At 26.8% G+C, this 16,806-nt stretch overlaps 1 protein-coding gene across 1 annotated transcript in view; it reads left to right on the top strand.

Moving 5' to 3' along the window:
• Window positions 1-9,055, top strand: part of LOC142321156 (RNA polymerase II-associated protein 3-like) — a 111,639-nt gene extending 102,584 nt beyond the window's left edge. Inside the window, exon 13 of the mRNA XM_075359150.1 lies at window positions 8,831-9,055. Coding sequence (XP_075215265.1) covers window positions 8,831-8,928 — 98 coding nt within the window. The 3' untranslated portion in view covers window positions 8,929-9,055. The remainder of the gene's footprint in view (window positions 1-8,830) is intronic.
• The last annotated feature ends 7,751 nt before the right edge of the window (window positions 9,056-16,806 follow it).

The following is a 16,806-nucleotide window of genomic DNA, read 5'->3' as shown; positions in this document are numbered from 1 at the left end:
TCCTGAATTGTATGGCAATTGAATCCCAACCATCAAAGAACACCGGTATCCACGATCTACCAGTCTTATAACTGGTATAAAAGTAACTGCCTTTAGAAGAACTTGAATGCTGGAACTCTCGACTTCCAAATCAGCTGATTTGGGAAAACCTGTTCACTACTAGATCAACCTGGTGGGTTAAAGCTGTCGCTCTTTTTTTTTTGTTTAACCTCCGGGTCCACAGTTATATAGCTGACCATCTGTTACAACATGATCATACTATACCAACTTAGAAATTTTAGAAACATGTGGTAACAATAAAAAAATAAACTTGTTAGAAAAATACTGTATTTACAAATTCGACACATAAAATGATTATCTATCAAGTAGCTTTTGAAGATGATATTTTGATTAAAGCCTGATTAAAGATGATTAAAATTAAAGTAAATACAACTATTCACATAACTCATATCCAGCTGATTTTTATGGTTATTACTCGAAAAATTATATATATTTTCATTTGTTCATTTAATCATAACATCGCCACAATGTCATCAACTGATGATACGAGTTGTTTGCGAAAGTACCTTTGAAAGTTATGGAGTTGTAATGTCGAGGAGCTATGTAAAGGTAAAACCTACAACATATATCTTTATTTGGAATTAGTGGTATAAAGTTTCCAAATGATCATTGGTTGCTAACTTGCCAACAGTAATTTTGTTGTTTTTATCCACTGTTGATAAAAAAGTAGATAAAGACCGTATAAAAATATAGGTATGTATGAAATTAATTTGAGAACGTATAAAAATGTTTTTTTTGTATTAAACAAGGAATGTAAATCTAAAAATTAGAATTTTAATTTAATTTGATTTTTATTTTAATTAATATGAGTACTTCTACTTACTTTTTATTAACATCCTTACACATCAAAATTAAATAAGATGTAAACAGACTATATTTTTGTATAATTTTAACACAGTATGGATACAAACAGACTTCACCAGCTGAAGTGTCAGAAACTGTCTGTCATCTTTCCAAACAAGATAAATGAACTAGACCTTGTGTATGGCGACATCTACATGGTGACACTAAAAAGTCTGATGATTCTTGACATATTCAAAACTAACTTTCACTGAAAAATATTTATATGTATTAATTTGATTATTATAAATAAAAATGTAAAATTTCATATACCACAACATAATTTATAACTGCTTATAAATATTTCAGATGGTACTTCAACCAGTTACGTATTTTTTTACATGTAAGCTGCTAATTTTGTTTTAAAGATGCTACCCTCAGTTCTAAATATTTTTTAGGTTCATGCATGCCTTTTTATGTTGTCACTAATGTATTAGTAATACTTTATTGAGAAAACGTTAAAAACAGTAAATTATTTTGATTTAACAAAAGTGCTTATATCTGAGATACATATATATATACACACACACATAGTTGTTAGGTTTTTCTTGCAATACATAGTTCATTATCTTTGTTTACATAATAGAAATTTTACTATCAATGAATCCAAATTTATTACTGTAATTATTATTTTTAGTTTTTGTTGGTAATAGATATTACAAGTCTTTATTTGTAAACAAAGATTTAATTGTTATTTTTTATAATTCATATCAGGTAGTAACTTCATTAAAATGTTGCGGGGAAATAATTTCAGGGAATTTATATTTAGGTTTATTTTTTTTCATATCATTTTATACTTATATGCCTGGAGTTAGTTGAATTTATTTTACTTGTTAAGTTACGGAATTTGTAAATTATTTACATACAGATTTTCTAATCTGGTTTATGTGTTGAAGGTGTATTCCGTTGAGTAATGTTTGTTTCTAAAGTAATTCAGACTAAGAAATCCATCAAAATAGAGCCAAAAGGCAAATCTGAAACGATTTTGAAACTAAATGAAAGGTAAATTAATATTTTACACTTTCCTTTAGTTTTGAACCGAAAGTAAAATTAACTGTCTTCATTCAATCAATTATGATGAATGATATTTTATATAGCTTGTATTTAATAACATTTGTGGCTCTTTCTAACAGATGAATTATAAAGTCTAAGTAACATACATATTGTATATTTCTTAAATGGATGTAGAAAAATGAAATTCATAAAAGATGATGACCGAAAAGAAAGAGATTGCATACAAAAAATTTTAATTTTATAAAAAAATATTTACGTAATGAAAGTAGTTTATTGAATGTAGATTAATTCCTGTCTTTTTTTTGTTGATATTCGATTGAGGTTGTCAGCCTGAACTATTAAGAAATGTATTTTTTTTTTAAATTGATGACGTAATATTCAAACCGTGCTTAGTCCTTTTCAAACAAATTATTGCTATGTACAAATTCTTCTTTGTTATTAGAATTTACTGGACACATTTCATCACAACAAAATTGTTCCTAATATAATATCCCTGTGTAGCCATAGCTTCTTTCCTGCTGATAGTGGTTTTTTTTGGCAAGGCAGAAAAGATTTTACAGAAAAAAACAATCTTGACCACAGAAGAGTATTTTGAATGCTAAAGAACAATTGGACAAGTAAAGTAACTTGATAAAAATTAAGTATTTCTAAAACTAAAGGATTAAATATATATTACTAAATTATTAACGATGAGAGACTATCGACTTGAAGAAAAACAATGTTTCATTAAGGAATAAGGAAACATTAATTTTAATCAAATTCTGTTAGAAAATGTCTCTATTGGTCATGCAACCAGCAGTGAGAAGAAAAATCACGTCGACAATCTTCCTAAATAACTGTTTGATGAAAATTGGGATGGTGAACAACTTGCTGAATGATTACAGTAGTACAAGGAAATAATTTTTGTTCATCCAACATCTGATGAAGAAGAGAGTGATGAGTGTAACTGTCAAAAATGTGAAAGATGTGATATGTACATTTAAACCAAAGACTGTGGAATTTTTTTGCCTGTTACTCTAAAACTGAGAATTTTTTATTCCCCTTATATTATAAATTGTTTCATTAGCCTGTTTGAAATAATTTAAATTTTTACAGAATTTTTTGATTACTATTAAAAATATACTATCGAATAAACAACTTGTTCAAACTGAGCTTTTTTATCTGAGTTTGAAATAAAATAAATTTGTTAAAAATAATCAGATAATAATCAATTGCTGATAGTTTATCTTTGTATTTTATATGAACTAGAAATAGACAATTAGACAGTGAGGTTGACCAAATATTATTCACACATCTGACTAAAATATCTAAGTTTTTTATTAAACCTTATCTTTATAAGTTTTTTATCAATTTTAGGAGTTCATATACAGCACAATAGAGTGTCGCAAATTCTAAGATTATTACATACAATAGTATTTATTTAAAAATTTATCTCAGGCATATTAATGAAAAACTTATTCTAACTACCTAATAATTTGATTTTCTAAAAAAAGATTTATAAGTTTCAAAATTCAACATTAACTTACTTTGTGATGTTATGAGAATTAGAAATTTCACCATAAGAAATTATTGAAATAAATACTGACTAATTAATTATGTTATGAAAATTATGTCTTTACTTTAATAAATCTTCGATTAATGAACAATGTTTTCAATATTATGATATCATAATATATTCTTAATATTTGCAGATAACTTCAACAATATGTTTAATCTTAACGATTACTATGGTAACTTAAACAGTTTATTAATTTTAATAGAAAATTTTTTTTCATGATAGAGAATGAAATAAATTATTTTTTCTTTAAGAATTAAATATATTTAAAAATACACTTTTTCATTGCAGAAGCCGTATTAACACACAAAAAAAAGTTAAGTTTTGTAATTAATTAAAAACTGCAACAGAATCATTATAGAACCTTCTTGTATACTGAATTATTGTTTAAAGTTTTACGAAAACACTTTCTTTGTCCTGTTTTATAGGACACTGTTCGTTTCTCTTCCATTAAAACTGATACATGCAGTAACACCAAACAATTCAACTTGTTCTTCACTATGATTAGTACTAGATCATGGATACGGGTGTTCTTTGGTAGTTCAGTTTCAGTTAACCACACATCTCAGTAGTGGTCTGAGACTGTAAAAGACTGCACTTCATTTACATTCACACTTATCCTCATCCATCCTCTGAACTAATACCTGAACAGTAAATTCCCGGACGTTATGAATAAATCTTTCACTTTTTGATACAAACCTAAAATAACTTAGTGCTCCTGCCATTTATTTTATTGAAAAGAATGATGTTTTTAGTAGTTTTGATGTTTTCATTACTTGTCAACCACTTTGAGTAATAAAATAAATTTTTCATGGTTTTAGTGAACATAAATAGTACTTACTGGTGTAAAAAGTTCAGATTTTTGCCACTTGTTCCACATTCGGATAATGAGAGTTTTTAAAATCTTACTAATTGGCAGCAATTTTTTTAATGAAGGACACTTAGTAAGAGTCCAAATTTTTATTTTATACGTACTACTAGTACCTAGTAAAAAAGGTAAAAAACAGGTCTATTACCGTAAGCCCTTCATTATTTGTTTTGCACCCAAAATTACTAAAAACATTCATTTGTAAATGTTACAAGATCTAGTAATGTATTAAAATTAATTTTGAATACACGAAAATGAAGTTCTATCTTTACTCTTTCCAAAAAGCCAGTTAAATTAAACTTCTGTATAATGTAAAAAAATAATAGTTTATATCTCAAGAAAAAACTATTTAAAAAAATATTTGTTGGCCACTAAAAGGTATGTAATTATCATATTCCAAATACCATCAAAAAAAAAAAAAAAATATGCGATAAAATTTGTGATAATTTGGTGAAATAAAATGGAATACTTCTGTACGCCCTCATAGATTACATCCGTTACTATCTAATCAGAACAGCTGACCCTGTAATGCTTCGCCATTACTAGATTTGAGTAAATATGTAGATAAAAGTTTGATAAATATTAAACTGGACATTACGGAATTCACATAATTTAACCTTTCACTTTATTCCTTTTTCACCCTTTTCCCCTTTCCCCTTATTTCCCTTTTTACCTATTTCTTCCTTACCCCTTTTCCTTTTATCCTTTTTTAAATTTTTCCTTCCTTCGCAGGCGTGCGCACAACTCACCAAATTTTCATCCCAATCGGGTGGATGGTATAGGAATGCATACGGGATAAACAAACATTCATTGTTATACATCGTAACAAGATCTGAGTAACGGATTCTTACCAATTATCATTAAAGTAATATAAAGTATAATAATTGGAGGATTTAATTGTTAGTGATGATTTAATGTATTTTCCAGAGATTTCACTTTCATCTCTTCATGAGATTATCTGCAAACTCTGGATACCTAAGATGCTTACAGAAAATCACAAAATCAAATAGTCGGACAGTTTGTTGAAATTTTTTACTTGGTACAGAGAACAAGGTGAGGAATTCTTGAGCGTTATAGTCACTAGGAAGATGTGAATGATGTCTCTTATGGCTCTTAATGGCAATACACTTCATTACCCTGGAACACAAAATGCAAATTGATGTTTTCCTCTTGCAAAAACTCGATCATATGCGCAGTGTTTTGAGATAAGAAGTTTTGCTCCTTGACTTAGCTTGACATCACTATTGACACAGTCAACAATAATGTCTGTTGTAAAACTCTGAAAAAAATTGTGTCACCACAATGTAAGTCTCCTCATATCCTTCTGTTCTTTGGCTAAGAACAGTTTGATCATGCCTTGTGTAGCCCGGACTTACACCAAGTAACTCACTTGGTTGTACATTTTTAAAATTTCTTTCCTGGCTGATAATTTCATAACAATGAACAATCTCAAGAAAGTCATTGATTTGTGACTAGTGTTGTAGGCAGCATCATTCTATGACAAAGGGATACAACTTCTGGTGCCCCACTGTGGTAAGTGCCTTCACAATGGTGTGAACTATGTAGAAAAGTAGAGTAAGATTTGTACTTCAAAGAGCAGTAAAAATTGTATATGTGTTCTTGATTCTTTTTAATAGACCTTAGAATGTTTTGGATATCTTGTATTTTTGAGGTATCAGCTATTTAACTGGAAATTTAACACATTAGCGTGGGTTAAATTTTTCTAATCTTTTTGGGCGCTATATCGGTCTGTGAGCTGGAATTCGTCTTTTGACTATTATGGTGTAGAAGGGGTCAAGACTTCTCTCAGTGTGGTTGTTAAATTTTACAATATTTTAATTTTTAATATTTTATAAATTATAGCAACTTATGACTTATTTTTCATTAGTACTTTTAATATACACAATTCCAGTCTTCAAGGGCATGAGTTGCCTATGGTTATGAATTATTAGTAAAGTGTGGTTCCTCCCGCCCAGGTTTGGACCATTTTATTTGTTTGTTTTTGCTTATGTGTTTGCTAGTTATTGGAACATAAACTAAAAATTTTCTGAGTATGCCTGGCTGTTTATTTTTATCTCGGGCAATTATGTATGTTTTATTTTTATTACTAATTGTTTGACTAATCACACTAATTAGTCAATAAAATTTACAAGTACAGCATAAAGTTGTACAAACTTTGTACAAAAAATGGATACACGTGAAATAATTATATATAGTGGTAAAGGGATAACTAGTCTAAAAGAAAATCATATCGACTCAATAGTATTGAAATTAATAAACATTATAGAATATACAGAGGGAAGAAAAGGTGAAGCAGTGAAAAAATCAAGTTGTCTAATACAGTACAATAAGGCAAAAAAAGGGATAGATGTTAATAACAAGATATCATCATACTATTCTGTTTTGCGTAAGGGTATGAAATTGATGAAATTGTGAAATTGTATAGGAAAGTAGTATTAAAATTATTTTTTGGAGTGGCAGTAGTTAATGCATGTGTTATTTATAAGATGATTCTGGGTAGTAAAAAAATTACTATAACACTATTCAAGAGAACTTTAGTGAAGAATTTAGTTCATGTAGACAATAAGACAGCAGAGAAAGAACTGGGCAAGATACTTTGCTATACATTCTTCAAACCAGGAGGTCTGGGATGTGCAGAGGTTCTACCAAAATCTAAAGGAAACAATGGCTAGCAAAGAAGCAGATAGAAAAGCATATAAATTTATTTCTTATTTTTATTTTAGGATAATTACAGTATTATTACTTTTTAAGATAATTTTACTGTGAAGTGAATCAAGTTTTCATTTGTACTAATTAAATTTTTATTTTGTTTCTGCATTAGCAAATGTCATTTCATTCTATTTTTTGTAGTTTGTAGTTGTACCCGCCCCTCAGAAGTGTTTTATTAAAATAAAACCAATAAAATTAAAAAATTGGAAACCAATGTGATAGTAAAGTGCTAACAATCATAAAACTTGAATTTCATCACAATACGTTATGAAATTCTTTACTCCTCAGCAATGCAGCACCAATCCCTCATGTGAGGAAAGATTGACCAATTTTTTCTGCAGCTCCTGACTTAGAGGATAGGAACTACATAAATGTACTATTTTTCTAAGCATATTTAGAGGTATACAATTAGTTGGATACACATTTTAGTTCATCATGATCCAACCACTTTTAGCTCATGATGGTACCACTAATAATGATTAGATTGGGGGTGCCGGTGACTGGAACAACACTGATATGATAGTGCTGTCCCCTTACTGGATAGAGGAAATGCAGGTATTTGAAGTAAGGAAATATTGATGCTGCAGCTATCATTTTGTTGCCTCCAGCTTCTGGGGACCGAAATAGCATGTAATGTGTTAATTGTACTGTAGTTTTTATAATTAGGCAGGTGGCATGATTTTTTTTTTTTAGTGAATCTACCCCTGTACTGCATTTATAGATAAGGTTATCTGTACTTTAAAATCCATTTTATTCTTATATTACGACAATCCATATAAAATTGAAGGGGCTACTGATTCAGTGTTTATTTCAATTTATTTGCACTTTCTCAAATTTTTGTTTGTTTTACTATTTGTATGTGGTTTGACTTTAGCTTGATTTAATAAAACTTGTAGAGTGAACTATATTAACTAGACATAGCTAAACAATTGAAAGTTTTAATGTTTATTATTTTTTCTGTTGAAAATAGTGAGCTACCCTCTCTAGAAGAATGTATTTGACATTAGTTTACTTAGCGTAACTTAACAAAAAAAACGTTATGCGGAAAGATAAACTAATATACTTCCTTCTCAAGGATAAAACCTTTTTCTAGCTATATGTTAAGAATTTTTCTTTAAATTCAAGTGATGAAAATTAAAGCATATTGTATACACTTTTCACAGATTTCTTGAGTTATAGGAAATAAATATTTTTACGTAGTTTTAATGTAATACGTAATAAGGAAGATCTAGAACTTAGACGAACAATGGGTAGTTAAACTTATATTTTTATTTTCTTTCTACTTTTATGTGGTGATTTTCATTACAAATTTTATTTATTAAAAAGAAAATATTTCAAGGATTGCATTTTTTTCAAATATTATGTTTTTCATTTTACATTGTTTCCAAAAACCTCTAAAATTTGTCACTTTTAATGTGTTGTCTTTGTTCATTTGTAATATTGCCCTGCTTGCTGTTGTAAAACATTCTTTTTGCAGCTCTTTTATTTGTGTGTTTTATTGTTAATAAAATTTAGTTTTTAATGTCAAATATTTGTTGGTATTTGTAGGATATATGTGTGTATTCATATGACTAAGTTTTTCTGATTGCATTATTTCAGATGTTAAGAACTAAGTGATTATAATTTTTTATCTGTTTAAGTTAAAATGTTTAATATATTTATATTTTATTACTTTTTTGTTTTCAATTAGTAAAGTATATCACTAGTAAAGTACATAATTTTACTTATAATTCTATTATGTTATTTATTTTATTTTTTTTCAGGTATAAACATATTACTAGATTATTGTCTCAAGAATAATGACATTGCAAACGATGATAGACTGGTACTAAGGGAAAGATTTAAATTATCTAATTGTTAATTATTTTAATAATTAAAAATATATGTTAAAGGAATTTTAAAGAAGGTGATTGAATTAAAACATCACACAGAATTTTTCAATTACTATTTTACTTTCATTTATATTAATTTTTATATCTATGTTGTAAAAAACATTTGTCATGTTGCTTTGAATAATTAACTAGAAAAGAAAATTTGGTAGCTAAATTACTAAGAAGTGATTTATTTATTGAGGTTCACAGACCATTATAATTTTTTTGAATTTCATCGGAATTTTTTGTTTAATGGTTTTTATTATTATTCTTAACGTATTATTTAACTGTAAAATCATTTTTATAAAAGTTTATATATTAATATTAAACTAACTACGATCAAAATTTACTTTGATGTATTATTAATTAATGATGTCCAAAGGTGTAGCAAGATACAGATACGTTCATTATATGAATGATGGAAAACTATTTGTGGGTCGTTATTCATCAACGCTGAAGAAAATATTTGAAAACTTTTTTTATATTTGAATAAGAGATGTGAAAATTATTAAATTTGTGTGAATTCTTTTCTACAGATAAGTTTTTAAATCAGTGATGGATCTGCATCTAACTGGCATCTTAAAGACAGCAATATCAAAATCTTTTTAGTACTAAAAGGTTTGAGAATTTTATTTAATAAAAGTACACTTGTGTGTAAAAACATCAACCAATGGAAAATTGTTCAATATTTGATTTTTATTTTTCACGTATTTAATATATATAGTTAAAATTACATTTAATTTATTATGTTCACAAACAGAAGTATTTAAAGCTACCTTTTTTTATTTTTTTTGGATGATTAACGTAACGTAAGATTGAAGTTAGAGTACAGGATTTTATTTATATGTATCTCTTTATTAAAACATGCATTTAGTGAATTTAAAAGTGTCATAACTGTGTTAATATATTCATTTAAATATTTATTATAATAACAATCATCAGTATGCAATTTAAATGCAGCTGTCTTACATGTACACTTTTGAATTTGTTTGTTATAAAAATAAATACACTATAAAGAGTAATAAAAATAGATTTAAAAAGTACGTCATTTTCTTTTTATTTGTTTGTTTTTGTTAGATTATTTACTCAAAATCAAGATTAACATGAGTATTCCAGCAGTAATTGTTTGAAGAGTTTACTAGAAATAGTAAGTGTTTTATTCTTTCAGGTTAAAAAATGGTTATTCTATTTTAATTGCTTTTTGGAAATGTAGTCATTTGTTTTGGGTAAAAAAAAAATCATCTTAAACTACTGAATGACCATTTCTTCTGTCAGTGATAAGGGTAAAATATGTAAATATTTAAATACTTAAAGAAATATCGCACAAACGCTTATGTTTGTTACTTTGAAAAATTATTCACATTTTACTGTATTTACTACTGCATCACACAATTATTATTCAGCATTATTTTTGATAATGCTACTTGTTTTATTTCATAAAATTAAATTGCAGATATTGATAAGTTTGTTATGCAGATTCCCTAAAATTTTATATATTAAATTCATTAGTGTAAAAAAATTATTTATTTTTGGATGTGCGTCGTGCATCCAATAATGATACTCTTGGAAAAATTCAGTTTTCCTTTATAGCTTGTACAAGAAAAGACAACCTCTGATTTTTTGCTTACATTCATTTCCCTTTGCTTTTTACCACAGTAATTTTTTTTTTATTCCTAAAATAATTATCTGTTAAAATACCAAATGTTTGTAATGGTGCCTGCCACCCACTAATGTTTATTGTAATTGGTTGGACATTGTATCTTAAATGATATTTAATTTAGGATCTCTTATTTAACACTGTAAATATACGCTTTGATGAAGTAATACACTAGCAGAACTGTAAGAGTTTATGAAAATAAAGGAGGGAAATTGATATAAAATTTATGTTTGAATCATTTACTGCTGATTTGGATGATGATAATGGAATTTTGTCTTGAAAAGAGTGAGCTTCTAGTTTAGGTGACTATGGTATTTAATCCATCACAGAGTACACGGTACTGAATCATAAGATAAATGACTTTGAAGCTTCTTTCACTAATTTCTAGAACATTTCTTACAGTATCTTAAATAGAAAAAAATTTTGATTTGAAGTTTAGTTGATATCTTTCTTGAATATCATCTTGATTTGACAATCAATCTTTTCATCAAGTTTGATGGCAATTTGATAAAAATAAATTAAATCTTTAAAAAATCAATAAAATCTTAGAAAAAGACTTGTTTGAATCTATACAAAATTAAAAATTACTAATTAACTACCAACAATTTCACTAACTTAATTTTTGCCAACTTCCCAAAATGAGAATTAAAGAAGTCTTGAAAAAGAAACTTATTTTCAAAATACTGAATTGTTATTGCTTATTTATTTTTATTGGCGATTTAATTCAACACAGAAGCTTACAAAGAAGCTTATACATGGGAATGTGAAAATGGAAATATGTAGCATTTGAAAAATTCCATGTCTGACTGGGATTCAAACCTGAGACCCCTGGATAAAATTCCAAGATGTTATCATTCCACCATGGAGAACAGCTGTTGTTACTTTGAAGATGATTTTATTGTTTAAAAAATTATTTTATTTAAAATCTTCTACTTTTACTTATTTAAAATATTCAGATTGCAAGAAAAATCTGCCCGTATAAAAAAATTCATTAGCAAGAAACACAAGTTGAGAAACGTACTATTCATCTTTATAAATTAAAAAAAGGATTGCACCAAAATTATATAAAAAGTCTACATCTGAGCATGAGTTATTGTCGTCAGACAAAAAGGAATGTGTATTATATTTTTATTATACCGGCCTCCATCCAGTGGTAGCATCTCGGCCTTTAATCTGGAGGTCCCGGGTTCAAATCCCAGTCAGGGATGGCATTTTCACATGCTACAAAAATTTCATTCATTTCATCCTCTGAAGCAATACCTAACGGTAGTCTCGGAGGTTAAAAAAAAAAATTATTACAGTTTTCTTATGAAAATATTTTGGATGTAAGAATAAGAAAAGGGATTAATATTAAGCAGTTCAGTACAAAGTATGGATGATGACAAAAAATAAAAATGTCTTACAATTTTGTATGTAAACTGTGAATTTATTGTTAAATGTTTTCTACTTGATATATTCTACTTAGAGTAGCTAAGAAATTTCTTTTTCATATTAAGAAAAGGATTAATGCATCTAATAAAAGGTAACAAAAAATAACAGTAGAATCAAACTGAGAATTCTTCCTGTCTGTTAAAAAATTATTTTATGATTAATATAACATTGTATATTTATTTTATATTAATAATTATATCACATAACCTCTATTTTAACCTCTTTTTTTAATTAAGTTATCTAGATTTAATGTTACTGTGTTGTAACATATTTATTAAAAGCTTTTGTTACATTACAAAATGTATTAAATATTAAAAAAGTTTGTAACTATTCATAAAAATAATAAAATTGATTTCATGCACCTTAAGAGAAAATAGTCAGATTCTATGTTAGGAATGTTTCCCTCTGGTTAATTAAAAGTTGTGTATTATTAATTATTACATTTTGAATGAAACATCTTATCTATTAAGTCTTATGGCTAAATTTTAATCTTAAACAAAGAGCCTTAAGAAAAGTTAAATTCTAACACCAGAAACAATAGTTAACAGACATTTTGTCAAGATACTTTCTATTCAGCTATGAGAAATGAAAACTAACTTGAATAACAAAGAATACAAGTACACAACATTCTCGTATGTTGTAAAATGAATAGAATGAGTTCTAAGAGTTTAATAGACTTTTAGATTTCAGTGCCGATTGGATATGGAATAAAATGTGTATTTTATAATTCTGCAGTTATTTCAAGAAGTTTTTTAATCGTACTAAATATCTCTGGATGTTACAGAACTCATGCATAAATAAACAATGACAACACCGATCACACTATAGTACAGTCTGAATAAAATTTCGGAAGTCAGAGTAAAGCATGAGGTGTTTTTATTTATTTATAAAAATTCAGTAAAACATTGTTACTTTGGTAAACATGAATTGATTAGCAAAACTACATTGAATTTAGTTGATATAATATTTATTTTTTATTTAACCTCAAGAAATTCTAGTCTGATGAATTTTAATGTGTTTTTAGATCAAAAAAGTATTTTTTAATCTAGCATAATTTTTGTGCTAGAGTTTTTAATCAGAAAAAAGTAATATTTGTATGTGTTTTATTGTTTAATTGAATCATATAAATGAAGATTAAGAAAAATGTTTAATCAAGAAATACTAATTCCAAACTAGTGTAAAACTGCATTAATCTGTTGTGAACTTGAAAAAAGTTTTAAGTTATTTACCCTTAAAATATTAAGATACCTACTTAATAAAATTTAAGGTATTTGTTGGTAATCTGGTCACCATGCTATTTGTTGTGTATTGCGGTTTTATCTCCATTTTTATTTATTATTATTTCATAATATTATCATGAGATTATTATTATTTCATTAGAAATAATTTTATTTTAAGTTTTTTCAGTTTTCATATATGGGTATCATTACACTTTCTACATTTAGTGGTATGAAATTACTAATACATGATAATGAAGCATTTATTTTCTTAATATTATGTATAAAATTAGAACATTCTAATTAATACATTCGTTAGTCTCCTGGCATTTAATATTTAAGGTTATATAGACAAGATTAGCAGACTGAACATTAGATCTTATGTTATTTCATTTAAGTTATTATCTTATTTATTTACTCAATTTTATAACATTTAATATTTTAAATAATTAAGGATATCAATAAAAAAAAAAGTTGAAAAAAGTGAAAAATAATTTTCCCGTAAGATAATCAATAAGTACTGAATTAAATTTAACAATACTTATCAGTATTTTATCAGAATATATCCTCATAGCAGAATAATTTTTATTTTTGTTGGGTACCATAACTATACTGGTTGCAGTTGATAAGACACAAAAAGTGTGACTTCTAACAATGACATGGAGATTCCAAAAAAATTTCCATTGCCAGGCTTTAGTGAAAACGTTGAAGAATGAAGTAGTTTCTTGTTAACTTTTTCACTGAGCCAAATACACTGAAGCATGCCAAGCCCATTGAAATCCCATTGCTCTGTTCATCACATGGACTGACTATATAATGAGCATCTTTTAGAGAAAGCAATGGTGCTTCTTGTAAAATGCACTCAGATGCTTTACAAGCACCACCAAAATCATGAGAAACACTATGAGAGGTGGTATAAGCAACAAATTAATGAATTCCATTCTGTGGGAAAGAGTACATTATTATTCCTACTATCTTCAAGTAGTAGGGAATAAAATAAGTTAGTAAATAAATAAAATGTAAAACCTACCTCTCAATACACCAATTATTTTCATAAGTTTCTTGTTGAAGTGCTTTTGTAAAATATAATAATTTTTCAGCAATAATTATATTTTTTACAGTTCGCTATGCATTGTTAGTAGATTAATAACTATATATCATGTACTAATTTTGCATAAAAAAACTCATATATTGAATTAAAAAAGTGTGTGTAAATTTTATGTTTGTGTTTTATTATAAAATAGTAAAATTAGAAAACTATGTTGATTGAACTAAGAAATATTTCAAAAACAAATATGGAAAGGAGAGCTTTTTTGCAGAAAAAAAAGGTTTACTGATATCAAATGTAAAACATTCTTAAAAGTATTTCTGCAGTTATATATGTTTGGCAAAGAACTATAATATTTAGAAAAAGTTCTAAGGAAAGTAGAGGATTTTGAAATGTGTTAAGGAGATTGCTGATAATCAGGTTACTAATAAATTGAAGAAATAAATGAAGTTTTAAGATCATATAATGAAGAGAGAAGCTTGTGATTATCTTGTAAAAGGGAACTAGTTGATGGACAATATACTGAATCAAGATTTAATTAATGTAACATTAGATTACAAGGGAAATTGAATTGTAGAATCGTATGAGATGACTGTCATAAAATAATAACGATTTATTCTTGTCCGGACAATTTACAAGACAATTTATTTGTTTTATATTTTTTTTAAACAATTTTACAGAGCCATTTTTGAAATCCTGCAATGAGTAAAACAGTTTTTTTTTAATTAGGAAATTCATAACTGCATATTCAAATTAAAGTATTTTGATAATGAGTTTCAAGTGTAACACTAGTGCATTAAATAGTTCAATTTTTTACTTCCTTGTGAATTACTGCTCCATAAGGAGTGAGGGAGTGAGCAACAGGTTTTAAATTATGTTTTTTGGTGGTCCAAATTTCTTCTATTTTTATGTTTGTCCTAGTTTATTCCAGTTACTGGGTTACCATATACTTATTAAACAATTCTTGAAAATGTGAAAACACTCTTAACGCTTAAATTGAAAGATAAGTGAAGATGTAATTGTCTTTGTTATCACATTCTTGTTATTTCACATTCGTTGTTATATTTTTGCAACAAAGTGCTTTCATAGTTTCTACTATTATTATAATGAATACTTAAGTTATAAAACTTAATTTGTAAAACACATTTTTTTTCTTCTTTATTTTTAATAAAATGTAGAAGTTTTGATTAAAAGTAGCTTTGTTGTTTCTTCAGTCGAATTATAGAGAAGAAGTGAGGTTAGAGAGTTTTGAGAAAATTGAATGCGGTTATAATGTTCAACTTATAGAATCTGAAGTGGTAAACTAAATATGGCTGATGTAAATTTAAAAAAAAAGAAAAATTAATAAGTTTTGTGGTTGCTGAAAACAGTTATGGTGTTCAAAACTCATGTGGCTTTAATGTGGTCTTAAAATTTTAAACTCATTAAAAATTTCCATTTGAATGGAAATTTTCAGATTTCAGAGGTCATTACACAAACAACCAAAATGACAAATTCATTTAATTTTTTCAAGATTATTTAAGTAAATATATGTGTATGTTTATTATTTTGTTTCTTTAAGCTATTTCAGTTCTTTACTGTTTTTAATCATCTATTGCAAGTGAACAAGTTAATCAGCTGTGATTACTACAGTACAATTTAAGCCAAATTTTCCACACTAGCAAACCACTCTACTCTGCAAAGAAGGTGGCTTATTACTTTTAACAAGTTTTGAATTCCTGATTATTGTAATGACAGATTTTATTAAATGTTTCCTTTTTTATATAAACTTTAGCAAAACTGTTGTATTTTAATGGTTGGTTAGATTTAGATATTGGCCAATTTAAATTTTCATTATTTTTATGTTTCGTACTTCAAAAATCATAAATAAAAATTATAATGAGAATTAAAAGTACTGTGTTTTTTGTTTTTTTTTTAAATTAAAAATGAAGTTAGAATAATTTAACCAAGCTACTTTAAAAAAAAAAAAACAAAAAAAAACACAGTACTTTTCATTCTCATTATAATTTTTATTTATGATTTTTATTATTTCATAATATTTATATAATTATAAAATTATAAAAATAATTTTATAATTATTTTGGTAAAAATATTCATTTTATCATTTAATTCAAACCCAGCTCACACAGTGATAGAGACTAATAGTTAATTTATTCTATTCATTAAAGTTTGTGCTTCACACACATATATATATAATTTTTTTTTTTTTTTTTGAGATGATATATATCCAGAAACCTTCTCAGTCATGCCAAGAAACATGAGTAAAAATTTGGTTCCGATTGATCAAGTATTTTTTTTGTTTATCCCAAACAAACAAATACCCTCTTCGTCCTTGTATAATACTTTAGATAACTATCCTTTACTTATAATGAAGCTCCTGAAACTTCCTTTGTGCAGTTTTTGGTTCAGTCAGTGAAAAGCTGTAATGCTTTTATGTAGCATCCTTGCACACATTAACAACATATGCTGTGATTGAATATGAGCACTTGGTCAGGATATTTATTTTAAAAATAAT

Source organism: Lycorma delicatula, chromosome 3 (assembly GCF_047948215.1).
Source record: "Lycorma delicatula isolate Av1 chromosome 3, ASM4794821v1, whole genome shotgun sequence".
Lineage (NCBI taxonomy): Eukaryota > Metazoa > Arthropoda > Insecta > Hemiptera > Fulgoridae > Lycorma > Lycorma delicatula.
The sequence above is the reverse complement of the archived record's forward strand: the minus strand, read 5'-3'. Positions and strand labels throughout refer to the sequence as shown.